A 27,857-nucleotide genomic window follows, 5' to 3' on the forward strand; every position below is an offset into this window, starting at 1 on the left:
CAGCCAATCAGGCTGTAGCTCCCTCTAGAACCTTCTCCTCAGAAGCCCAAGACCTCAAATTTTCTACCGCACGTCGTGTGAAGGGAGTCTCCCTGAGCTCTGCTCAGTTTTTCAACTTATTTAGCTATTTTTTCAACTCTAATGTCTTCTTCAAGGAAATCTTTGTTCAGATCCTGTCCATCCTGTGGAAAACTATCTTTCATGAAGATCCACACAGTAAATGTATTTACTGTCTCTACCCTGACCATGAAGTGAAGACCTGTAAGTACTGTCGTACTTTTCCACCTAAAACTTTAAGGGACAGAGAGGCCCGTCTCCTTCTGTGGCTTCAGAAGTTGAAGACAACGGATGCTGTGGTCTCGGAGGATGAGAGTGTCTCTTCTTTTCACTCAAAGACCTCTCAGAAACGTGGGTCGGAGACTGAAATACCTTCTCCTTTTCTGAAGAAAAAGAGACTTGTTGATGTTTCTAAGGTTGTCTCCCCACAGGATTTACCTCCACATGCACCTACGAGACCTGGTTCTCTGGCGTCATTGTCCAAAGCCATGCCTTCATCCTCTAAACTGGGCATTGGCTCGTCGACGGCGATTAAATCTTCGTCGACGAAGCCTAAGACACATCAGTCGACGGAATCCTTGCCTGTGGACACAGTGCAAACGCCTCAACCGGCTGTTGACTCTTCCATCGCCACGTCGACGGGCTCGTCGACGCTGCACCACTCTTTAGCCACAGCTACCACCTTCACAGTGGTTACTGCTTCTACGCTGCGATGTGTACCTCTAATTCAACTGAGTCCAATTAAGAGTGGTTCTGCACTTCCTGAAAAGTTATTTCAGTCTGCGGAGGAGGACTCCAATGATGATTCGGAGCACGATAATGCCTTTGGTCAAGCGACTAGTCCATCCGAGCTGCACATTAAGTGCTAGGATTATGATGAGGTGGACGAAGAGTACGTCGAAGATGGGACGGAACTTTTTCCAGTAGATAGGTCGGAAGCACTTATGTCAGACCAAACGACACAGATACCACTGTCTTTGGTAAGGAATCTGCAACACATGCTGGATGATTATAACTGCAGATTTCCTCCATCTCGGCCTGTTTCTCCAGTCCCGCAGCCTCCTCCGCAAACACAAGTCTCGGCACCAGTTCCGTCACGATCACCGGTGCAGGCCCTGCCTGATACAGACAATGACGATCCTGATCCTCAAAATACGGATCCAAATGATGATGACGACAATGCCCTTCAAGAATGGGATGATTACAGGGCTCGCACACCTTCCACCCCACCAACGTCGCCATTGGCTTCGCCTCCTGTGGACATTGGCAGCTTCCACATTTTGATGGTCCGCGCGGCTAAGAGATTTCATCTCACTTTGGACGTCCAAAAACTGACTGTTTTCTCTACGATTTTAAGGACCTTCCTCAAAGGCAAGCTCACACTATCCCTATATTTGACCACATTTGGGAGGAAGGTCTCAAATTAATGGAGCGGCCAAATTCGATCCCAGCTGTCCTGCCAAGACTTGATAAAAAATATAAGGCACCAGCAAATTCTCCAGCATGTTTGGTGTCTCAACCTAAGGCGGACTCAGTCATTACTCAGGCGGCTCAAGAGGTCTCGCAATCCTTCCACGCTCCTTACTTCTCCAGATCAGGAAGGCCGAAAGCTGGATTCCATAGGGGAAAAAATGTACTACCATGGCAGCCACCACTGTAAGGGCAGCTAATTCCTTGGCCATTCTTGGACGGTATGACCGCCAAATATGGTCCGAGATTGCGACATTGCTTCCACAACTTCCAGATGATATTCGCGCAGAGGCACAAACCATCATTCAGGAGGGTGAAAAAATCTCCTCGGAGATCATGGACTGCGCCATTGATATCTCCTCTATGGGGTTTAGACAGTTGGCAGGAGCTGCTGTTTTACGGCGTCAAGGCTGGTTAAAATCAACAGCATTTCGCCCTGAAGTCCAAGCGAAAGTCCTCGATCTTCCTTATGATGGGAAATCTCTTTTCGGGAGGCATGTCGATGAGGTCCTCGAATCAATTAAAAAAGACACGGATACTGCCAAGGCGTTGGGGTCTCTCTAATATAAGAAACGCCCTTTTCGAGGAGCACGTGGTAGAGGCGGCAACTATAACACTTTTCGTGGCTCAAACCAATATCGCTCCTACAATGACAACCGACAAAGACAAACTTACCAGTCCCAGAGTCACTCAGACCTCCTCCAGACCATACCAAAGAAAAACTACCAATAGAGGTGGTTCAAATGCAAAGAAACATTGACAGTCCCAGGACTATTTCTCCACCGACTGTAAAAATTGGAGGTCGAATCTCAAATTACATCTTGAATTGGTCCAACATTACTTCCGATCAGTGGGTCCTGGATCTGATTTCAAAGGGACACACCTTGGACTTCACAATTTCCTCCACCTCGCCCTCCTACTGGCCCACCTCTTCCCCATTTCAAAGACCTTTTGACTCAAGTCAAATTAATGTTCAGTAAGGGTGCTGTCGAGGTAGTACCACAAGGCCAGCAGGGCAAAGGATTTTACTCCCGCTTTTTTCTAGTCAAGAAAAAATCGGGGGAATGGCGCCCAATTTTGGATCTACGAGCTTTAAACAAATTCATCATGTCCAAAACTTTTCAAATGTTAACCCTGCTCCAGATTCTACATTACCTCAATCCCGGAGAGTTCTTCTCCACGATCGACCTCCAGGACGCATATTTTCATGTTCCGATCCACCCCAGGCCCAGAAAATATCTTCGTTTTACAGTTGGACACCTACACTTCCAATTCAGAGTCCTGCCGTTCAGCCTCCGTTCAGCACCGAGGGTCTTTACCAAGATCATGGCCCCGCTAGCTGCTTTTCTGCACCTCCAAGGCATACAGTTTTATCCATACCTGGACGATTCTCATAAAGGCTCCGAACCTCCAACTGGCAATCCAGCATACTCAGTCTTGCATCTCCCTGTTTCAAGACTTGGGCCTTTCCATCAACTGCCAGAAGTCTCACTTTCGCCCGTCTCAGCGGCGAGATTTTCTAGGAGCCTCACTAGATTCTCAGCTGGCAATGGTTTTTGTCTCCCAGGAAAGACAAGACCATATGCTCCAGATGGTACGGTCCCTGCAGTCAAAACTGTGCGTTTCAGTCCGGATGTTGAAATCATTCCTCGGCATGGCTTCCTCTGCCATACAGTTGATTCCCCACTGCAGACTACATATGAGGGTCATCCAAGAGGAGTTAGACAAGCAGTGGAAACAGATTTCAGGATCATTCAACAACAGGATCCTTCTCACGCTCCGCATTCAGGAAGCTCTGGAGTGGTGGCCTCACCCTCCAAACATTTCAAAAGGTCGGTCTTTTCAAGACGATGTTCCAAATCTGACGCTAACAACCGATGCGTCCCTGGAGGGCTGGGGAGCGTATCTTGAAGATCTGTCAGTGCAAGGGAAATGGACTGCGGTCCAACGCACTTGGCATATAAACCGCCTAGAGCTTCTGGCGATCTTCCTTGCCCTGAAGTCTTTCCAACGGATCGTTCAAGGTCAATCTCTGCTGGTGAGGACAGACCACACCACCAGCATGCATTACCTGAACAAGCAGGGCTGCACAAGGTCCCTTTTGCTTTCCCAACAAGCACAGGAGATATGGAATTGGGCGATTCGTCATCAAGTTCATCTCCCAGCCATCCATGTGCCGGGTGCTTTCAATGTTCTGGCGAATTCGCTCAGCAGGTCTTTCTCGGACAACCACGAGTGGGAACTCAATCAACCAACTCTCGTTCATTTTCCACCAGTGGGGCCAGCCGCTGATGGATCTATTTGCGACTATCACCAACAGGAAATGCCAACGCTTTGCAAGTCTTCATCCCCACAGAGAGTCGAGCGGAAATGCATTTTCGATCAGCTGGTTGAACGCATTCAATAACGCTTTCCCTCCGCTTCCTCTGATTCCGCGCTTGTTGCACAGGATGAGGCTTCAACCCTGCCACATCATCCTGATCGCACCCAAGTGGCCGAGGCGCCCATGGTTCTCGGACCTGCTCTTGTTCTCCAAGAACGAGCCAATTCCGCTTCATCGACTGCCTAACCTCCTCACGATGCAGCAGGGGCAGATTTGCCATCCGGATCCAGCATACCTCCAGCTCCATGCCTGGAACCTGAACACCATGAATTTGTGCGTCTGACCATCGACGCTGGCTGTAGAGAGGTGTTAGTGCACGCCCAAGCTCCTTCCACCATTAAAACCTATCAGTTGAAGTGGAAGCGTTTCTGTGTCTGGTGCCACACCAAAGCCTTGGATCCGATGACCGCTAAACCAGAACATATCCTGCCTTTCTTCCTATCCCTTGCAAAGTCAGGACTTTCCCACTCCACTCTCAAGGTCTTTCTGGCGGCTCTCTCCCGCTTCCGCCATGATGGTTCTACCTCACTGTATTCGTCTAGAATCATTCAACAGTTTTTCAAAGGCCTCTTCCGTATGTTTCCACCCATTCGGCGTCCTCTGCCTGCTTGGGGCTTAAATCTGGTTTTGTCTCAGCTCCTCCTACCTCCTTTTGAACCCATCCATTCAGCAAGCTTAAAATTCCTCGCGTGGAAAGTTGCCCTATTGCTCGCCTTGACGTCATCTAGGCGTGTCAGTGACATTCAGGCATTCACAATTCAGCCTCCTTTTCTCCAGTTCTCAAAAGAGGCTGTTACACAACGTACTAATCCTAAATTTATTCCGAAATTTCCCAGTGATTTTTCATCTCAATGAACCAGTCATTTTAAAAACTTTCTTTCCTGATCCACAAACTCCTGCGGAACGTTCATTACATTCCCTGGATTTGAAACGTTGTCTTAAGTTTTACATTCAGCGCACTGGATCCATCAGGAAATCTGATCAACTGTTGGTAGCCTATGGCCCGATCTGCAAAGGACAACCTGTCACCAAATAAACTATTACTAGGTGGATTTCTTCCACCATTACCTTTTGTCATCAACGGGCTGGCAAGCCTCTTCCAGTACGTGCTCATTCAACTAGAACTGTCAGCTTCTACTGCCCTCTTTGCGGGGGTACCTCTGCAACACATTTGCAGAGCTGCTACGTGGTCGAGCAGCCATACTTTTACGAAGCACTACTGTCTGCAGTCAACAGACGCCGCAGATGCAGCAGTAGGACAAGCTGTGCTGCGGAATCTTTTCCATTAAAGGTGAGCCTCTGTTGCTACCCGCCTCCAGTCATAAAGGTTTTTTTTCTTTAATATGTTTATTGTATGCTTGAATTTACTGTTACCTTTATGACTTATGTGATGATTACTGCTTTCTACTCTTATTCAAGCATGTGAATCTATGAAAGACACCCCTAATACTGGAGAAGAACGGAAGTTACTCACCTGTAAACTGTGGTTCTCCAGTATTGGTGTCTTTCATAGATTCACATGCGACCCTCCCGTCCTCCCCTCAGAGGCTCTCTTCTCCTCAGGCACTTTTGGTTACTCTGTGCTACGAAAATCTGAGGTCTTGGGCTTCTGAGGAGAAGGTTCAAGAGGGAGCTACAGCCTGATTGGCTGGAATTTGGACCAAAACATAATGACACTGATATGTTACCAAGTTGAGTTTCTCCCTTAGGCTTTCCATGGGCCTATTCTGTTCTATGGTACTTTTGAGTTTTCTGGATATTTTACTGTATTTTATATATGTGTAAGTATTTATATATTTATAATAATTTTACTTATATATGCATATATTACTGCTATTTTATGTACCGTGGGACTCCCACTTCGACAACGGGGAATATTCAAGCATGTGAATCTATGAAAGACACCAATACTGGAGAACCACAGTTTACAGGTAAGTAACTTCTGTTCTTTCAAACCTGTGAGTTTCAGCCAAATTCACGCCGAAGCGCTAGTGCATGACAACCATGTGCTGCTACAGTGGAGGAATCGCCTGCAGCACTGATAATTTGGTTTGACACCATCATTCCTTTAATGATATCCTCGAAAGCCTGATGCCTGTCCAGAAAAATCTTCTATGAACTGTTAGAGTCCCAAAAAGATATATCATAGCGCCCTAGTAGAGCAGTTGAACTAGCAGCTTTCATGGAAACTGCAGAGGCTCTGCATACCTTTTTGCTCACTGAATCCAATTTCTTCCTTTCCTTATCAGGAGGTACTGTAGAAGATGGATCTGTGGCATGAAGTGTCGGAGCTACTGAAACGATGACAGTCTGGCATTAGATCTGTAGGAAGAAAAGATGATCAGGCGGGCTGTATTTTTTTTGTATGCATGACGGTGCAGCCATAACAGCTGCTAGTCAGATAAAGGTCCATCTCTGGTTTTAAAAAGTCTGCAACCAAAGCAGTCATCTAGCGCCGGACCTTTAACAAGCGGTCAAAAATTACCAATGTGGATTTAGTAGTGGTTGGTAAATCATTATTCAGTTTATCTGATAGAGACTACTAGCCGCAGATTCCTTAATGTAGAATTATCCCCAGACATAAGACTGGATCCGGAAAATTTTCTTTGCCATAGCATCTCTGCACGCTGGAGGGGGAGAGGGGGGGGGGGGGGGGGGGGGGGGAGTACTACGTGACTACGCCCTGACCATGCTCCGAAGGCGTGATGTCAGCAAGGTCATATAAGCCTCACCCCAGCGCGCCAACACCAGTTTTTTTCTTTTCCGTGTGCAATGCGGATCCGGATCGTGTCCTGGCCTTTTTCACGCTTTGCGTTGAACAGTGTGCGAATGCCTTCGGGCTTCAAGACGTGTACCTCTTGTGCATGTCATATGTCGGCGACGGACCCTTACCCGATTTGTATGTGGTGTTTGGGCGAGCACCATGACTCGACGGACTGCGATGCCTATCAGCACCGCCTGGCACGGGAGAAAGGCCTGTTTCAAAACTAGGGATCGACGATTTCCATATTTCTGGACTTCATTGCTGTGGTCCAAGAAGCCAGATTTAAGTTCACCAAGGTCTGGTGCTTGTTTCAGGATTGGGGCATCAGAGACTCCATGTTGAATCCTGCAAGTCTCAAGGTGGAACTTGATGGAAAGGCGCATATTTTTCTGCACGCTCTGGAGGCCCTGAACTTCCTTAGGTCCATCCCTACCTCTGGATCCACACCAAAAATCCTAGCAAGTCCTGCCAGAAGATGTCGCTCCACTACTCATTCGAAGGCTGTAATTCGAAGACTGATTTAATGAGCCCTTGTGATTTTCCCCTTCTCGTCCTCCCTTTCGTCTATCGTTAGATTACATTTTTGAAGTCTCCTCGTTCATGCATTAAACTATTGTTGGCCCTTAGTCTGTTTTCTAATTCCTGAACTATATGCCCTCCCTCCTACGAATTTTCGGAACATTGTTTTTGTGTACTGTACCTTACTATGCTCTTGTAATTGATGTAACTTTTAACGCAGCGATCCTAAACTTAAAGCGCTCAGATACCCTCTTGGGTCAAGTTTGCGCTATATAAAACTTTATAAATAAATCAACCGAAGTCATGGCGGGAGTGCCAGATGAAATTGCTGTCTGCCTGCTTGCCCAGGTCGAAGTCGTTCCAGCATCGTCCCAGCATCCGTCCCCTACCTCGGAAGCCAGGAGCCACTGATTCCGGCTGCGACAACGCCCTTCGCCACGCCTCCAAGGGCATCGCTCGCCAACTGGTAGTTCCTGCAGCCTGTCTCCGAGACCCTGTCCTCATTCGGTGGAGGGCACGGGTTCCCCTTGAAAAGAGGGCCCTCGCCTGTCACCACCCTACCCGCCGTTTCCTGGCATCAGCGCAACTAGGGGCCAAATGACAGCCTACGCTTCGGCTCTGCAGGTTTCTTTGGCCCCTCCTCCTCCAACTCCTGAGACGTCGCCGGATCCCATGCCTTGCGCTGGGCCCTGGCACTAAAGGATTCCCCTTCAGGTTGTAGGAGGGTGGTGTTGTTGAGGTGCAGTCCTTCGGGGCTCCCCTCTTCGACACAAGGCGTCCCTGCCTCGCCGCAAATCCTATGGGTCTACCTGTGTTGTCGGAGGAGGTCGTCGGGACTCAGGGTTTGTCCCAGAGTTCCCCTCGACCCTCTGAGCCGGCGGCTGCTTGCCAGAGGCTGAGCCGGTGCCGTTTTGGCGTGAAGGCTTTTCTCCCCTTCCCTGGCGGTGCCGCGGGTGGAGTCCGAGACCTTGGGTGCTTTCCAGAGTCCCTCTCGGTCCTCTACGCGGGTGGCAGCCCTGTGTGAGGTCGAGCCGTTGCCATTCCTTAGCCAAACCGGGTCTGACCACACCCCATTCTCCTAGGGAGCACGTGGTGGTGGTCGATTTGGCGGTGCCAATGTCCACTGCGGCACCTATCAACGTCGAGCCGGCGCCTGTGGTGGACTTCATGGCGCTGTGCCGGCATCAGGTCCTTGATTCGTCTACAGAGGTTCCTTCCTCTCCAGAGGTTTGTCATTTCCTAGTCTCTTCCTCTCTTGAGACATTTCGCAGCATTGTTGCTTTTCACCGGCGTCTTCCAGAGAGGGCTCCTCTCTGTCCCCGCAGCCTCAATCCTTGGTCCCTCTTTTCCGCAGTTCGCGGTTGGTTCCTCCGCCGGCATCTCCGCCTTCCCCGGGGGTCCCTCAGGTACCCCACTAGTCGGTGGATCCCCCACCATTCAGGGGCTGGCCGCTTCCCCCTCTAGCTGGACTTGGGGACGGACTGCTCAGTTTGCAGCCGTTGCCTACGTAGGAAATGCTTTCTCCCCCGCTGACCCCTACGGAGGCCAGTCCTGCCTTTGTTTGGCCTATTTCCACAGCAGCTGGCATTTTGCGAGTCTGTGACCCTGTCACCCCATTCTTAAGGATAATCTCTTGGAAGTTCTTGGCAAGTGTGTATTTTTTGGCTGATTGCTACCGCAAGTCTAATGTACTTGTTTTCTGGTGCAGGATTTTTTCCCTATGAGGGGTTCCCATGTTTTCTTTGGGACGTGTCTTACCCTAGGTGGGGTACTTGTAGCTATTGTATAGCTCTGTCCTACGCTGGGTCTCCCCCCTTGCAGGTTCCTCTCCTTTCCTGGCGTCGCTGTATACCGCTGGTGGGGTTTCTTTGCACTTGTCTGGACGTAACTTGCGCTGCTCCAGGTTCTGTCCTTTTCAGTATCCGCTGCTTCGCTGAAACTGCTTTGGCATGCAGTCTGCGGCGTTGCGCAGTTGTGTTTCCGCCCTTTTTTGTCCGGCTTTTTGGCCTGGTCCTCTGTCTTGTGTTCCAGAGGGGATTGGATTTCCTAATTTTTCCACGTGTTCTGGTGGACGGCCTCCGTACTTCTTTCTTCTGGCTGGTCCCACTACGTCTTTCTTCTCACGCCTGCCTTCTTGGCTGTGGAGCCGTTCCTGCCTTATCCGCTGACTCGAGGCTGAGGCCGGTTCAGTTGTCCCCTTCTCTGTGTGTTCTCCTGTGGAGGGCTTTACCTCCATTTCTACCTCTTCTCCTTGGAGTTTGGCGTGCGTCCTTTCTTCCTTAGTACTCCTCTGCCGTTGTCTGTCCCTCCTTTCTGGTGGATGTCCCTGGTGCCTTGGATGGGCTTGGGGGTATACTGGCCTCCCTTCGCCTCGTTCTTGCTTCTCTCTGCTTCGTGGGGCTGGGCCGCCCTTCTTTTCCCCATTACACATCCCTTGCTGGGTCTCTGTGTTTCTTCCTACTGGGAGGCTCTCTCGCAGGCCCTCCTCCCTTCTGGGTATGGCTAGGGTATCTATTCTATGTTAAGCAATCTGAGGCTAGTAGTCTCTATTAGATGTACGAGTTACTTACCTTCGGTAACGATGTATCTGGTAGAGACGATTTTGGCCGCAGATTCCTTCACGACCCGCCCTTCCTCCCCGTTCTGTGAGGACCTTCAGCTTGGTCTTCTGCACTCGCCTGCCTCCGGGTGGTTTTGTCTTCTGCGAGTGCCCTCTTTCACTTCCTCCCTAGTGGGATGCTCGTTCTGTCTGTTCCATTCCTTCGTTTCAGGTGATTGGTTGGTGGGTTCATGGGTACTTATGAGTCCCTGCACCCTGGTCTTCCAGTGTGGGGCCTACTCATGCTCTTCTCACTTTTCCATTGCTTGAACTTTCTGACTACTCTGCAGTCCTTTGAGTTGGGGTCTCTTGGCTGTGCCTCAACCCTTAGCTCTTTACAGTAAATGCGCCTCTCCTTGCTGGTGTTGTCTTGGGCAAATTGACTTTACTCTTCTCTTCTGGCCTTGTTGTCCCTCACGGTTTATAGACTGGGGTTGCAGGCCTCTTTCATCTGCTTTGAGTTTTTTACACCTGCTTTTCTGCCCCCATGGAGGATGTTGTATTTGCTTGCAAGGTTGCTTCGCAGTAGCTGTGCTGTGCTCTTCCCTTATATGACTTTCGGTGCCACAGTGCCCGGCACTCTCCTGGAGCCTGCTGTTCCTCACCGTTTGTTTCTTCCCTTTCTGTTTATCTGATTTTTTTTGCACACTGTTAAATATTTTCAGTTTTTGTTTGTGATGGCTCCGCGTTGTGGCGCGGAAAAGTTCTCTGAAGAAAACTGATTGTCGGCGCGCCGGGGTGGGGCTTATGTGCCCTTGCTGATGTCTCGCCCACAGACGATGTCAGGGTTGAGTCATGCTATGGCAAAGGACATTTTCTGGATCCAGTCTTACGCCTGGGGATAATTCTAAGTTAAGGAATCTGCGGCTAGAATCGTCTCTACCAGATACATTGTTACCGAAGGTAAGTAACTCCTACGTTAGCATTCCTGATATGTACCTCCTGGAAGGTGTGAATATCATCTATAGGAGATATTCTTGATGGAGAGAATCTTTTACGGTGGGCATATACAGTCCAGAAGAAGATTCTGAATGACGAGATTGAGGATCTTAACGCTTAACTTCTTTGTTCTTCTGATGTGTGACTGTCTTTGCCACCACTACCACCAGATGTAGAGCATCTTCTCAGTCTTGAGTGTGAGTCTGAGAGACCTTAGACGATGACAACAAATGAATCTTGACCTATAGATGCATTGTCTGGTGTGACAGGAGTGAGATAATAATAATACTGAAGTTTATAAAGCGCATACAGCTACCTCACCAGATGGTGTCCTGGCGCTTAGTGAGCAAGGGTCAGTGTACCGAGTAGTTAGGAAAGCAGGGAGGTAGAGAAAGAATTAATGATTAAAAGAACCACGTCTTTAGATGTTTCCTGAAGCAAGGCTCTGAATTCGCATTATGAAGAGACAGTGGTAGGGCATTCCACAATTTAGCTGTTTTGGCTGAAAAAGCTCTACCCCCAAGCCGAGCCTTCGAGAAGCGTGGAACATAGAGCAAAGTTTGCGTATTCGAGCGCAGGAGCCGCGCCTGCTTTTAATGGGGGAATCTTAGTTTGAGGTAGTTTGGGCACTTACCCTGCAATGCCCGGTAGGACTTGATTCAGGGCCTAAAATTCAATTCTACTTGCCACTGGCCGCCAGTGCAGATCACGTAGGTGCGGAGAGACATGTTTAAATGGTATATGTTTGATCAGCCTCGCAGCTGCATTCTACACCATCTGCAATCGGTGGATCGCATACTTCGGCAGGCCAAAATACAGGCCGTTTGCATAGTACAGCCTAGATGTAACAGTGGCATGGGCTACTAATTTACGGCACTCTTTTGGTAGTAAATCCAGGAACTTTCGGAGATTTCTTAGCTTATTTAGGCACCCAGACGATACCTGTTGAATGTGGACAGAAAAGGAGGTAGTCTTCCCATCTCACCCCCAGATTTTTGGCACTAGTGCTGGGGGAAGGTGGGGGCTCCATGGCTCCATTTCAGTAGGCCACCATAGATCTGGCGAGGGCACTGGGCCTTTACCAAAGAAGATCACCTCCGTTTTTCCAGCATTTAATTTTAGCTTATTCATATTCATCCAGATAGCAATGTCACGAAGACAGCCCTTAAAATTGCCAAAGATCTTTTGTCTGCTCTTGATAAGAGAAGACCAACTGTGTCATCGGCATAGGAAATTGCTTTGACACCCCAGTTGGCAATTAAGGTTGAGAGGGGCCAGATACATGTTAAAAAGTAAGGGACTCGGGGCTAAGCCCTGGGGGACACCCTACCAGAGAGGTTTAGGTTTGGACGAAAAGGGGCGAAGAGCGGCTTTCTGAGAGCGGGAGCTCAAGTAGGACTGCAGCCAGGCCAGCACCTTCCCACCCAGGCCGATGTTTTCCAGTCTCTGGAGCAGCCTGGCGTGGTCAACCGTGTCGAATGCTGCAGATTGATCCAGGAGCACCAGCATGGCTGATGCCCCTGAATCTAGTGCTCATCTGAACGACTCCGCAACCTCTATGAGGGCTGTCTCAGTGCTAAAACCCGACCGAAAGCTTGACTGTGTTTCATGCAGGACGGCATTACTTTCAATGAAGTGGGTCAGTTGGCGTTGAACCAGCTTCTCCAGCATTTTTCCGGGTGCAGGTAATCGCAAAATTGGCCTAAGATTGGTAAAATCCCCTGTTGCTCAGGTGGTACTTTTTTTCAAGGGAAGACATGTGGCGTGCTTCCAGCAATCGGGAAAAACTCTGGTATCAAGGGATGTGTTCCAAACATGGGATATAGGTTGCCTTGGTGTAGGTGCCACTGCCACAGGAGACTGGTGGCTGAAAAAGGGTGACTGGTGGCCTTGGAAGCGGAGGTACTGCTGGTTATGTTTGAAGGGGAGAGTGCTATGGAGGATGAGTGGAGTCTGTTGGAGCCCGAAGTGGTGTGAGCAAATCTCGAATATTCACTGGAGAGGGTTCGCCTTGATGGTGAATAGGCTTGGGAGTACTTCGACTCAAACTCTAAAGTAATTCTGTGCACCTTCATCTGCGAAAGCCACTGCACTATCTTGGTCAGTGAGATTGAATGATGTTTTGACATAAAGGTTCTCTACATCGAATGGTGTCTATGTACGTTTACTGTGCTCTTTCTACATTGATCCAGCCCTTGAGGTTGAACAAGTAGGTGCTGTACCTCTTCCCGTCGTGCTAATCCTCTGCATCAAATCGGATTGTTGTTTTTCACTAGATCTTCTCTTTTTGGATCTCTCTGTGGAAGTCCTCAGTGTGACATATGGGCACTGGAGGAGCCAACAGACTCTCCTCTCCCTTAAGAAGTCTCTCTAGCCAATGAATCTTGTCTTCTGTGGTGCTCCCCCTTGTCATCGACGAAATTGTGTTCTCTCTCTCTCTCCCTCAAAGTGTGCCTGGAAAGGATCTTGCAGTCATGATAATTTGCCAACACAAGATACAGATCCTCTGTGGATCTGCCTTTGCCCTTTTTTCTGGGGCAGTCTGCAAAATTAGATTGCATTTTGTGAACAATTTGTTATATTTCCTGTCAAGAAAATATCAAAGTTATACTCTAAGCCCTAAAGGATGTCAAGTGAATCCGCTTTAGGAAGCCTGGGATGAAAATTGTTGTGGAAAAAACCTTCAAGACCGATCTTTGCTCCAGAATGAGGCCGATAAAGGTGCAGTATCCTGTTTGCATTGTATTAATGCTGCAGGCTACATGTATTACTCCTTATCTTACTTTAAAAAGTAAAGAGTGTTTGTGAAGGACATTTTCAAAAGGTCACTTTTCATTTTACTTAAGTAGCTTGCGTATATGACACTTTTATTCCTTTTAAAATGTAAAGTATTTCAATAGGATTGGCAATATAGCCTGTTTTTAAGGCTGCACAATTTGCCCCAGTATTGGAACTTTCATAGATTCCCATGCTTTGTACCATTCCCCGTCGTCGGAATGGGAGCCTCAGTAAATAAAAAATACCTTAATAGTAAGCACAAAGTGAAAAAATAGGCCTAGGCCTCATCTCATTTTGTAGCTTATCCACCTCTTTTTGTAAAAGAGACCAAATTCTTGCAGTAGCCAATCAGAGCAGCCTCAGCCCATAGAACCTTCCTGAGAGCGCCTCAGCGCCTCAGATTATCTACCACACGTTGTGCAAGCGAGTCTCCATTGAGCTCTGCCTAATTTTCTTCACTTCTGAGTATTTATCTACAACTTTTTGCCTGTTTTTTCGTCATGTCTGACAAAGAAAAGAAAGCACTTTTTAGAGCCTGTGCTACTTGCTCCAAAAAGAGGTTGTTTGTTGATGACAAACATGAAGACTGCATATACTGCTTACATCCGGATCATAAGGCCACTGACTGCAAGATTTGCAGAACCTTCTTCACCAAGACCTTGAGGGACAGAGAGGGACGCCTCATGACTTGGCTGCAAAAAATGAAGGACCGCAAGGAAGTTCTGTCTTCAGACAGTGAGGGCTCCTCTTCTATAGTGTCATCTAGAAAATCGAAGAAGAGGGGTAGGTCTCTCCCTACTACATCTGATGAGCCCCATGTCAAGGCCTTGCCTGGGACCTCTGATAGATCTGATAGGCCTGCTTCCCTAAAATCTCCTCACCGCGGTGAAAAGGAGAGGCAGGGACAGCCTGAGGAGTCGCAACCTTCAAAAAAGGCTAAAAAGATCGTCCCTGTGACTTCACCACCCTCTGACCAGGATAGAGGGGTGAAAAAGCCTTCTACTGCGACTCAGGAGATTGTTTTAGACAAGAAACAGCGTTCGTCGACGGTGAAAACCACAGGTACGTCGACGATTTCTGTCAGACTTTAAAATTGGCCTCGTCAACGGGCTCGTCGACTATGGCTACGACGGCACCTGCGCCGTCGACTATGTTTAAGACGCCTGATGCTTGTTCGTCGTCGACTAAAAATGACTTTTTCCACGTCGATGACGACGAGAGTCACGACGACGACTAGGACAACGTCGACGACGACCATGTCGACGACACCTGTGACAATGATGCTGACGACTAGTTCGTTGACGGTTCCGTCGACGATCCAGCCATCGTCGACTATGACCATCTCCCCGTCGACGATTCAGACGTCAACGACGAGCGCAGTTTCTTCGTCGGCGCCTCAGTCGACGAAACAGTCTTTAAAGATTCTACCGTCGACTACTATTCCGTCGACGACGACTGGGAAACTTGAAATTTCTCACAGGAAAAGACAAATAACACCGGAAATGACATCTCCACAGCGAGTTACACGGTTGCCTCCTACCCTATTGCTGGATGAGGACTCTGAAGAAGAGGCTTATAGCGATTACGGGCCGGTTTATAGCCCATCTGACTTACAAGTCAAATTACAGGACGTCCGTTCTGAGGAAGGTAAAACCGAGCAACAACACTGTTCTACAAGACTATTATGACCAACAGGAGAGGCCACACATGCAGGTTTCTTTGCAGAAACCTCCACGTCCATCTCAGCAGGATATGGTAGCGATGCCATCCACTCATCTCTGATCTACAATTAATGTTGCAGGAGTATCGGAGGCGATTTCCTACTCCACTCGAGGTTCTACAAGTACGCCCTCCTACACCTCCGCCTCAGTTACCTCAACCATTGGCAGAACACTCTTTGCCTTCAAGAGGGCGTGACCCAGAGCCTGTAGAACATCCACAAGAGGTGGTCCCCATTCGGGATGATACGGATGATAATGCCTCATCTGATTTAGATCAGCAAGTGGACTCTGACCAAGATCAGAATATAGACTGGAATCAGGATGGCCTTCGAGATCCAGACGTCACAGGGCCTGATACCGCAATCTCTCCTCCAGCAGATATCGGAGGTTTTCACAACTTAATGGAACGAGCAACCAAGAGATTTGGTCTTCCAGTTACCACAGTTCAGTCTGAATGTTTTTTGTATGATTTCAAAGAACCATTCCGGAAATCCGTACGTTCAATCCCCATCATTGAACATGTTTGGTCTGAGGGCAGCCCGGCATATCTACTAGGTCAACCAAAACCGGATTTGGTTATCTCCTAGGCCGCACAGAGTAAATCTAAGAACTCATCCACGCCACGAACGACGCCACCGGATAAAGAGGGCAGGCGTCTGGACAATGTTGGAAAAAGATTCTCCACAATGGCCAGCCTCCTCGTTAGGGCGGCTAATGCTTTGGCGATTCTGGGGAGATACGATCGCCAGATGTGGTGTGACCTCTCCCCGTTTGTGGAAGAACTTCAGGATGCATCTAAGGACGAGGTCAGAAAGATCTTACTGGAAGAGGAGCGAGCCTCTTCTGAGGTAATCTACTGCGCTATGGATATAGCAACTACGGCCTTCCAAGCGCTTGCCGGCTCGGCAGTTTTGAGACGCCAGGGTTGGTTGCTAGCCATGTGGTTTCGACAGGAGGTACAAAATAAAATTCTGGAACTGCCTTACGATGGGGAGATGTTATTTGGCAAACACGTGGATGAAGCCCTACAGGGCATAAAGAAAGATACAGATACGGCCAAGTCCTTAGGAACTTTACAATACTGCAAAGTGCCCTTTAGGGGAGCAAGAGGAAGAGGATTCTCATCCTATAGAGGCGGCAATCAGCACCGCTACTCTTCCAACTCCCAACCTGGCCAAACATACAAACCCCAGTATTCACAGAGGGGTTTGTTCTCTCGCCAGCCGCCGAGAGATTTGACAAGGGCAGCGGAGGAGAGATAATACCAAGAGACAGTAGCGGCCAGGTAGCTCTTTCTACTGTCCCTGTACCCTCGTTAACACCAGTGGGGGGCAGGATCTACTGGAACTTATGGCCATTCGTCTTGACGTGCAGGCTTTCCTTCCAAGGATCCGCCACCGTTCAGTGCTGGTTACGTACAGACAACACCACAGCCATGCACTACATAAACAAGCAGGGCGGAACGAGATCTTGCACCCTTTCGAAGGAAGCACAGAGGCTTTGGAATTGGGTGATCCAACACAATATCACCCTTTCAGCAGAACATCTGGCGGGCACACTCCATGCCACAGTGGACGCTTTGAGTCGTCAAAAGACTATCAGCCACGAATGGGAACTGGATCAGACCATTCTGAACTAACTGTTTTCACGTTGGGGGACCCCAACCATCGATCTGTTTGCAACTCCCTAAAACGCCAAACGCCAGTCCTACGCAAGCAGGGTTCACCATCGGGGATCCTTGGGGAATGTGCTTTTGATTGCCTGGTACGGCGCATTTGTTAACTTTCCTCCTATTCTGCTGATACCGAGACTGATCCGCAAGCTCAAGGTGGAACCGTGCAGAATGATTCTGATTGCACCAGCATGGCCCAGGCAGTTTTGGTACACAGAACTTCTTCTCCTCTCCCAAGATCAACCGATTCTCCTGCATCCTGTTCCATCACTGTTAACAATGGCTCAAGGACAGGTTCTGCATCCAAACCTGAAGTCACTACAATTGACAGCATGGCTCCTGAGTTCAGAGAGTTCCAGGGTTTAAATCTTTCAGGAGAATGTAAAGACATTTTGGCCCATCCGCAATCCAATGCTGATGATGTCACATATTACATCATTCATGACATGGTCAGTGACATCACTGATGACATCACTGATGACATCATCCAGTGTCTGTGTGTTTTTGTAAAGTTTAAATATGTTTTACATATTGAAGAATGAGTGGATGTATAAGAGTATGGATGAAGGATTTGATTGTATAAGTGAGTAAGTATGTATTAGTATATCTGTGAAAATGTAAGCTGTTCTGTGTTTAACTGTATAGATGAAGAAATCAAAGTGTGATTGATTCTTTACAGGACTGAGTAGGTGTGTGAGTATCTCTATGGATGAGTGGCAGTGTGTGAGTGTCTGCATAGGTGTATGAGTGCATATGATAGTGTTGCAATGATGAGTGACAGTATGTACGAATGACCTTATGGGTGAATGAATGAATGAATGTGCATGTAGACGTAGGAATCAGTTAGTGGGTATGTAGTAAATGGTATTGGTGTGTCAATAGTTTCAAAAATGATACTCTGTATTTTACACTAGGTGTATTAGAGTGTAAGGAGGTGCATTGTATTATCACATGAAGTATATCATCAGTGGTGTCATTATTGATGTTAAATGAGCTGTCATCAGTGATGTCATCAGTGATGTCACTGACCATGTCATGAATGATGTAATATGTGACATCATCAGCATTGGATTGCGGATGCGCAAAATATATAGTTAGTGCACCTAACTATATGTCGAATTTCATTGGTTTTAGATCAATAAAATGTCCAGCTAACTATATAGGAGGAATTTCAATGGTTTTTATATGTTAATTCCTAACTATATAAGGCCTAAAACCTATGGTTTTTTTTGTGAATTTCATTGGTTTTTTAAAGGCTATTTCCTAACTATATATAGTGTATAACCTATGGTTTTTTCAGTGAATTTCATTGGTTTTTTAAAAGCTAATATATATATATATATAAAAAGAGGGCTACTGTACTTGAGGGATGATTTGCATTCTTCTAAATCTCACAGACTATACTGGTCCCGGCACAATTGCTCGTCTGCGATTTCACTCCTTAATAAGTGCAATAAGCAGTTTGCTGCCAGTGCAGAATTTCACGACTGTGATCTATGTAAGCCGATCAATTTATTTTACTGTTTTGTGTTTAGCGCAGGCATTAACCTCCTTGGGTATATTGATGTGCAAACCAAGACCTGCAACTTCCTCATATTCTCCATAGTTCAATTAAGTTAGCTTACCTAGCCAAGTGTTGTGCGGGGCACAAGCTCACACAACTCTCCTAGCGCCAAGACACCACACACTTGATGACTGGGCGCTTCACGGACGACATAGGATTGTAAACAAATGACTGTTGCCTTGAAAACAAATTAAATAAATTGCCAGCTAACAACCACACGAAAAAAACAAACTCTTAATTCGTTCACTGTCCTCCTTGTTACTCCTTCGATAGATTAGATAGATAGATAGATAGATAGATAGATAGATAGATAGATAGATAGATAGATAGATTCTTGGCAACACTGAAACCACCGGCCACCAAGAGGCATATATTTTATAAGTATGTCATTGCGTGTGGTTTGTCGTGTTACTGCAGCTTATTTGCATAATCAAGCAGCGGCAGATAATAAATGATGGAGACCCGTTACAAAATATGGCGGTGGAGGTAAAAAGAAGTCCCTTAAACTGACCACTACAAAGGTAGACAAAGAGTTTTGGGTTCTGCAGGGCCCCCAGAGGGGTCGGCCCCCTTGTACTACAACGGACTAAGTTACACCCCTGATAACAGGTCGCCGCCCAGGATAACAGGTCGCCGCCCAGGGGAAGTTTCCCGTATCTGCTCTCTGCTGGCCTCGGATTGTGAATGTCAGATTTGTATCAGCAGACGACACACTGCAATCTAGCCGGCACAGCGACAGAAGGTGACCTAGATTAGACGGCATTGTGCGCTCGCGCCAAGAGCTCCGGTTGAGTGGCAGCTGTTCCAGGCTCCGGCGCATTCATATTCAGATTCAGCACCAGCCACAAATCACCAAAATCTCAGGGAGGGCCGCTCCAGACAGACAGACTGCCTGCCGCCATGCGCCCCATGGCAGGGGCCATAGACAAATCCCCAGCTGCGCCCACTTACCGCTTTCTGGTGGCGTACACTTCACTCCAGCAGACAAAAGCGCCCAGCACAGCAGCACTTGCCCTTCTTTTATACACCACCACAATAACTGCGCAACTTCACGGCCTGCGTCCAAGACGCCTTTAGTGGGCTCTGACGTTTTACTATTTACTATAGCGGTCGTGTCTTTTGTTTATAATGGCAGGCTGCAAAGCGCAGTGAGGCCAACAAGGTTTTGGACAGCGCCATATAAAACAATGATATTACATCTATGATGCGCATGCTTGTTTCTAGATGTGACAAGTAAGTTTGCATGAGCAAAATACTAAACCTGAGCAGCGTGTGCGCAGAAAACAGCAAATGAAACCCTCTTCATTTCTGGAGGTAATTGAACAGGGAACGTGAAAAAACAACGTAAAATAGTAACTTACAAATTTCCACTTGCACCACGCCTGCAGATCTACAAAATACGATAATAATTAGAGAGTCTACAGTCCTCTTCAAGCAGACTACATTGGCCCCACCACAATCGCATTAGAAACTTTATTAGCGGCAAAACGATGTTCTAAATAACCAAGAAACGGACTTTAGAAAGCAACAACAATTAATAATTAATAAAACGATCAAGCCACGAAACCAAAGCCTCTGTTTTAAGCAACAGAAATGCTATGCTGACTCATCACATTTCGGACGCGCTGCAAGTATTTGATCTGGCCCAGATCTGGCTTCAAGGAGCAGCTGAGTACTTTACAAAGAACATTTTTATTGCAGCAGGAACTTCTCAATATAGAAAAGAATGGTAAAAACAGGCATTCGTGTGAAACGTGCAATCGAAAGAACACGCTGTAAAGTTTTTGATCACATATGTGCATTACACAAAGAAATTACCATATTGTATAAATAAAGATACAGATGAATATGACAATGTACAAATGCGAGACAAACTCTTCAATAATCTCAAATCGATAAGGTAAATTGGCTCTTAATCTGGCAGCTCTAACAGCCTTTCGCTCGATATGCATTGCAGACAACAATCCACAATTGCAACAGGTGGGGAAGTGCAGCTTACTTTTCAAAGAGACGAGCAGCACGAGGTGGAAGACGAGCAGAGAGCTGACCGGGGCCATGTCCGCCCTAGGAGATCATCCTCCGCTGCCGTGGTCAGGGGTCCGGTCCCGCAGTTCATCCCGCATCACCTCTGAAAGCGGAAAAGCCACCGTGCCCGCCGCATACCCTCTCTGCGCGGAGACAATTTGCACCCGTTGGTTCCAGCGGCTGCTGCGCTGGTTAAGATTCTATTAGAAGATCAGCCGCCGTCTTTCTTCCTTCTCCCCTCGCGGCGGGGGGCGGGCATTCCTGGCCGGCCGCGCTGGGATTGGCCGGCTGGCCCCAGCACATCCGGGTCGCCGCGGGCAGCGCGGCGGCCCGATTTTAGGCAGGCAGGCGGAGACAAAAACGAGGTGGGCACTTAGCCGCTTCTCTTGCGAATGGGAGGGCTCCCTCCCATCACGGGAGCCCTGCAGAGTCAGCCGCCATCATCCTTCTTCCCCCTTGCGGCGGGGGCGGACATTTCCAGCCGGCTGCGCAGCACTTCCGGGTCGCCGCGGGCAGCGCGGCGGCCCAATTTCAGGCAGGCAGGCGGGGACAGTGCGCGCACGCGTGCGCGCTTATAGATATATAATTGAATTTAAATGCAATTTTCTCAGCAAATACTGGACGGATTTACACCATTTAAAGAAAAGCGTAATCTGCGAACCAGTCTCTTCCATTTTACCAAATTTCAAATAATTCCGTTCAGCCGTTCGGGCTGTAGCCGAGTCTAAAGGTCCTATGGAAATTAACATGGGGAAACACGTTTTGGGACCCCCCTTTTTTCTCAGCCCCCACTTGACGAATCCCCCCCAAATTTTCAGGGAAGGAGCGGAGCGGAGCGAGCCATCTTCTTTAAGAAATTTGCGAAGATTCATCAACCAGGGCCAAAGTTATTCCCAATAGAATGTTGGGGATTTCCTATGGAAACAGGTCCTAACTATATATACCTACTGGCTACCGCCAGTAGGTATATATATATATATATATATATATATATATATATATATATATATATATATATATATATATATATATATATGTGTGTGATCAAGCTCCCTAGTGGAGTGAAACGCGTTACCCCTTAAATAAATGTTTTGAACCTGCTACTCACTCGAGTTGGATTATTGGAGAGCTTCATTTGCCTGTCTGCTGTGGCGCTGCGAGGTCTGCACCCTGCTGCTGCCTGTCATCCATTGACAGGCGGGGATTTCTTCATATATATATATATATATATATATATATATATATATATATATATATATATATATATATATATATATATATATATATATATATATGGTGATCTTCTAGCCGAAAGGAAGAAGCAGGACCCCAGGGAAGCAGTTGAAGGCTTTTATTCAAGGTTTGTGGCGGATGCATTTCTGGCTGTTGATATGCCGTCGTCAGCGCCTCCAGCCTTCACAAGTAATGCAGCATACCGTAGACTTGAACCCGCCCTTTTGTAGGCCTTGTTGTTGAAGGTCAGCTCCACCCCCTGGTGATCCACGCAGCACACCTGTGTAGCAGTCCGTGTGAAGGGAAACTACACGTCCCAGAATCCTTCATGTACAGGACACCGGGAAAGTTGCTGCGGGGGGTTATGATGCAAATATTCACACCATCCAGCTGAAAGGTGCGGGAAGCCACAGTGTGTCCAACACGCCTTGTTGTGTCAGCTGGAAAGTCCTGAACAAGGCCTCCTCTGCTCCCCAGTGACGCTTCAGCCTCAGGTACCGGGGGTAAAATAACAGGGACTGCTGCCCAGCGCGAGGTGGAATACCTTGCTACTGTTAATGTTCGTCCCGGGTTCTGTGGCGGGCTGCGGACTTTTCAAATACCTTTGAAAACAAAACGGGGAACTGGAACAGTTCTGCCAGTAAAGTCCAAGTCCAAAATGAAGCGGGGGTCCTGGAAGGCGTCTCTGGCTGACGCGTGAATATGTGCGGTGATCTTCTAGCCGAAAGAAAGAAGCAGGACCCCAGGGAAGCAGTTGAAGGCTTTTATTCAAGGTTTGTGGCGGATGCATTTCTGGCTGTTGATATGCCGTCGTCAGCGCCTCCAGCCTTCACAAGTAATGCAGCATACCGTAGACTTGAACCCGCCCTTTTGTAGGCCTTGTTGTTGAAGGTCAGCTCCACCCCCTGGTGATCCACGCAGCACACCTGTGTAGCAGTCCGTGTGAAGGGAAACTACACGTCCCAGAATCCTTCATGTACAGGACACCGGGAAAGTTGCTGCGGGGGGTTATGATGCAAATATTCACACCATCCAGCTGAAAGGTGCGGGAAGCCACAGTGTGTCCAACACGCCTTGTTGTGTCAGCTGGAAAGTCCTGAACAAGGCCTCCTCTGCTCCCCAGTGACGCTTCAGCCTCAGGTACCGGGGGTAAAATAACAGGGACTGCTGCCCAGCGCGAGGTGGAATACCTTGCTACTGTTAATGTTCGTCCCGGGTTCTGTGGCGGGCTGCGGACTTTTCAAATACCTTTGAAAACAAAACGGGGAACTATATAGTATTTATTGCTATTTTATTTACCGTGGGACTCCCACTCCGACGACAGGAAATATTCAAGCATGTGAATCTATGAAAGACACCAATACTGGAGAACCACCTGTTTACAGGTAAGTAACAATTGTCCTTTCTTGATATTTAGCAGGTAATTGTTACTTTATTTCTTCAATTTCAACTTCTGATAATCTTTTATACCTCACTGAAAATCTCATTCTAAATCCTGTAGTTTGATAAATGCTGCTGGCAGAAAAACGTAGGGAAAAGTAAAACTATTGGTAGAGTGAATACAGATGATTGTACTCCTAGGTTCAAATCGGCCTTCCATTTCTCAGTGCCACCAACTTCACAGTACATAAATAAAATGTTGCTTCTCACAGTTTGACATTATTTTTTAAATTTTGTTTTACAATGTAAAGTCTTTAGTTCTTTCCCATTAACCAAAATGCAGGTTAATATTCTCTCCCTTCTCCCCAACCCCGCTCGTACCTCTTTTCACGTCTGCTTTCCAGGTGCCACTTTGCAGTCAAATTTGAAGGTAGAAGTGAGCCACTTTGAGTCAGGAATGTTGGCAAACTTTTTCTTTTTATGTCGTCTGTTACAGCACCTTGAATTAACCTGTGTTGAGTTTATATGTGTGGGAAAGAAACAGGGGAGTAGAGCATGGATTCAGCCTTGTACAAATTTCTCTAACGTCTCTTTTGCAGGGATATTGGTTTGGGAGTTAACTTGGAAGAAGACGCTGCACCATTCTCTTCAGTGCTGTCATTTTGTATTGTTAATCCTGTTGTAAAATTGAAAAACTGCTAAACACAACCCTGATGTACTTAATCAAGGTGAAGAAACTGCTTCAAATCCCCAATCAGAAACGTCAATATTTTAGTGAAACATAACTTCACTTGGGACTTTGTACTTGAAAAAAATTTCTTCTGTTGTCCATTTGATTTAGACTTTATGTTTAATGTAGAGTTTGGAAAGAATTGCCGTGAACTACATTTTCTCCCCTTACCTCATTTAAAGGTGGGGAAACTGCCAAGTTTCCAGTGGTGGAGCTCTGATTCTGTCATAATCAACCCTTAGTCTGTCCCCTATGGGACTGCCATGTAACAGTAGCGGATGACCCGTCCTAATAACTTGACTACTGCCACTAATTTTTTCAACTCGGGGAAAATAGAAATGTCCCTAATACTCATGGAAAAAAGTAGATGCAAATTGGAGACATTTATTATTTTTTCCAGTTACTGACGCTAAGCTTGCTTGTCTGTTTCTGAAAGACAAATGAATGCTGAGACTGCCACAGAAACTTTTCAGCATGATCAGTTTTTATTCAACTTGGCCAAAAGTGCATTCACCTTTGTGGCTAATGATTCCTTTTGATTGCTGTATATTTCTTGCCACGTTCATTGGGAACATTTCTGACCTGTTTTGTGCCAGAGTTAAGTTGAAAAAGAATTGTTCATTACAAAATTGTATTTCATTAACATGTTAAATCAGTTTATTTTGTTGAATTTGTTGACTGGTTGAATTACGTGCATCATAGTGTCTAAATTTGGTATCGCTATCCTGTAATTATCACGTACGCATCTGGAATATGAAGTCAGGCATTCGGAATATAATGAAACTGCCATAGATGTCAGTTTCAAAAGTCTTGCCCAGAACACAGGCTTTTTATATAGAAAAATGACTTAAATGCCTGGCATACGTGTAAATTAATGCCAGACTTGCAATGATTCTGTGTGGGCAAACCTTCAACAGATATTTCTTTTAGAGTTGTAAAAACTCTATTTTGACAGCAATTTAAAAATATTGCTGACCAGTTACGCTTGAAAGAATTTTATTTCTTGTGATATTACAAAAATAATGCAAATCAAGGGCCTACAAGTAATGTAGGTTTTGCCTAGAACTGTCCTAATTTACTGTGGCTACTCATCGGGTGAGCAAAGTTTCTATGTAAGGGAAAAATGAGCAGAAAAGTTAAGTTTTTAATGTCTAGAAGCCATTGTTCTCTTGGCAGCACAGAACCAGCTAGTGTTATCCTTCTAACCTGCATGCGCATACATGGATCTGCAATTATGCAAGGCCTTAGTGAGTTCCATTCTGTTATAAAGTAGTGCATGTTGAGACATTTTATGTCACAGCCAGACACACTGCCCTATTCACTATATTCTTCACTTACATGACCTATTTTTATTTGGTGTGGTCGATGCCAGTAGATGCAATATTAAGCAGAATACGGTGTTGTTGCCCAATAAACCTTCCATAGCTTCCTACAAGGAACTCCTAACTGTAGTCTGCAACTCAGTGACCCGTTATTTTTCTAAGATTGCAGCTTCTCTTGGTCTCTCAGTACATAGCTAGCACCATATTTGTCCTTTTGCTTAGAGACGTTTTACATTTGTTACTTTTTTTGCAGTGCAAGTACCCAACTACTGCATTGAGAAACTCCATTAAAGCAGAGCTTTTATTTGATTTGGGCTTCATACTTGCACACATTTTAAAACAATACCATAGTGCATAAAATATAAAGATGATGTGCAAAAGGGGATTTGCCTGCCACCGCTGTAACATTAAAACACCATTTTTACTTTACGATGTACCTGGCACCTCGGAGCCCACCCTCTTAGGTTTTATGAAAATCATGCAAAATTGGCTTCCCTCTAAATTTGAGACTGCTCAAAATTTGATTTGGGGTGGCTGTTTGAGTTCCTCAACCTGGATGCCCCAGGTTAGGAAGAACTGATGGTGACACTGGGGAGTTGGAGTTAAGCAGTTAACTTTGTTCAAAATTGGGGATATTTAAAGCCATATTTGCCACTGTATCTGTAGAAATGTGGTTTTAGACGTCACAGAATGCCATTGAACTTTTGACCTCACTGATGTGATTTGGATATGTCGGTGAAAGCCAGAAGTTCTATTGATCTGGTCGATGAGTGTTTTTTAAATAACTGAACTATAGCTGTTGGGCATTAACACATTTGAACCTTCTGCTGTATATTTCGCTGTGGAGCATCATCTGTTCAGTGTATATTAATACGTGTTCAAACTCAGTATAGTTTGCTTCAGCATGCTTAATGCTATTTAAAAAAATACAGATCTCAAGCCCCACACTTTGCCTCTATTTTCAGACTTCATGACAGAGCGGTCCAGCTTAGTTTTTCTGTGCTAGTTCTTTACTCCTTATTCTATAATTCATCTGTAGGTTATTGATTGAATTCTCATAAATCTGCTTTATCTACCACCACATTGTCATTCATCACTAGAAAAAATATGCCCCATCCTTGCTTAACCATATCCCACTGTGTCTTTGGCTTCGTATTCCTGAATGCAGCTATATCATTTGTTAAACCAATCCAATAGTACAGAGTTTTATAATCCTCCTAGCCCTGTGATGCAACAGGAGTATAAACATTAGTAGTGACTCATCTGTGTGCTGTCAGCCAATCCATATAGAAAAGATGTTTATTAGATGCTTTACATGTGTATGCAACACTTTAGTGCCCTATATCATTGTTCGTAATAACTTTGTTTGGAGACTCGGTTGAAAAGCAGTGCTTGCTCCGCTTTTGCAATTGAGTATATTGCACTAATTCCAATAAATGTGCTCTAACCGAGGGGAGACTTAATTGTTTGGCCTTATCATTGATTGTTGTGTTGAGGGTGATACACTTGATGAGGTCATTGTCAAGCCACAGGACCGATGGGTAGCAAATTTGATATCTTTAAAACGTGGTTGGAAAAAGAGGCAAATCCTGAAAGGTTTTAGATGTCATATTAGCAAAGGGTGCACTGCCATCAGTAGACGCATAATATCAGTAATGCGCTGTGTAAGGATGGTGCAACTGTGTGAGTGGGAAACCCTTGGAACCACTCTGCAGTTAGTAAATAAATCTACCAACTAAATGAATAAAGGAAGTACCCTATGCACACATAAGAAATTAATAATAAGTTATGTAACAATCAGTATACAGTGTAAAAAGAAACAAAGCAACTGAATATTTGGGGATCTCCTGTGGGAGAGTAGTCCGATGAAATCCTTTATTGTGTAAGACAGCCAGCTGACACGTGTTTCATCGCTTATGCGAATCCTCAGGGCTGAAATAACCAATAGGTAACAATGGAGCATCCCATATGTAGTTGTGCAGTAATATTAATTACAACATCTCATGTGTGAAAATATATCGTGACTTCCACTGGTGTATAGCATACGTTTCATTAGAAAATAGGTGCACCCAAACGTCGGACTACTCTCCCACAGGAGATCCCCAAATATTCTGTTGCTTTGTTTCTTTTTACACTGTATACTGATTGTTACATAACTTATTATTCATTTCTTATGTGTGCATAGGGTACTTCCTTTAGTGGTTGGAAAAAGATGTGGGGAAGCATTTCATGTCGCATAGAAGGATTAGTTGGACCAAGTTTCACAAGTTTACTGTGATAATAAAAAGGGAGTACTGGTTGTAAGCAAAAGGGTAGCTATCGAGATATTTTAAGTGCTTGGGAGGCGCAAGTTATACAGCTAAGACCATAATAGGAGGGAGGCTTGTATAAAACTTACATTAAAACTTCTAATATCTCAAAAGAAGTTAGATCAGTCCTGCAGGCTCTGACCACTAGAGCAGATTGGATAGGTAAATCGAGTTCATAAAATGAAACCGTGGTCAGATCACAAAGCATTTGCTTCACATAGCAGTAACGTTATTAGTCGCCAGTTAATGCACACTTTTTGGTGTATTGTAAATTAGATGGTTAAATCATGTCAGTTATCATTACTGTATTTGTTGTGGGGATGAATTTGCTCTTTATTCTCCCCTTCCCCTTTGCATGCCCTGTTCTTCCCTTTTGAGCAAAAGCTTCTTGT

The 27,857-nt window shown here is 46.2% G+C and overlaps 1 protein-coding gene across 3 annotated transcripts in view; it reads left to right on the forward strand.

Annotated features, from left to right (window-relative positions):
* Positions 1-26,611, forward strand: part of LOC147748976 (gametocyte-specific factor 1-like) — a 657,206-nt gene extending 630,595 nt beyond the window's left edge. For 2 of the 3 annotated variants that reach the window (XM_086964760.1, XM_086964780.1), the window contains one exon: positions 23,704-23,934. In XM_086964760.1, coding sequence (XP_086820886.1) covers positions 23,704-23,789 — 86 coding nt within the window. In that variant the 3' untranslated portion in view covers positions 23,790-23,934. Of the gene's footprint in view, positions 1-23,703 lie in introns of all 3 variants that reach the window. The other variant, XM_086964771.1, reaches the window with a different exon arrangement.
* Positions 26,612-27,857: the final 1,246 nt, after the last annotated feature.

This window comes from Lissotriton vulgaris, chromosome 1_1 (genome assembly GCF_964263255.1).
Source record: "Lissotriton vulgaris chromosome 1_1, aLisVul1.2, whole genome shotgun sequence".
In the NCBI taxonomy this organism is placed as follows: Eukaryota; Metazoa; Chordata; class Amphibia; order Caudata; family Salamandridae; genus Lissotriton; species Lissotriton vulgaris.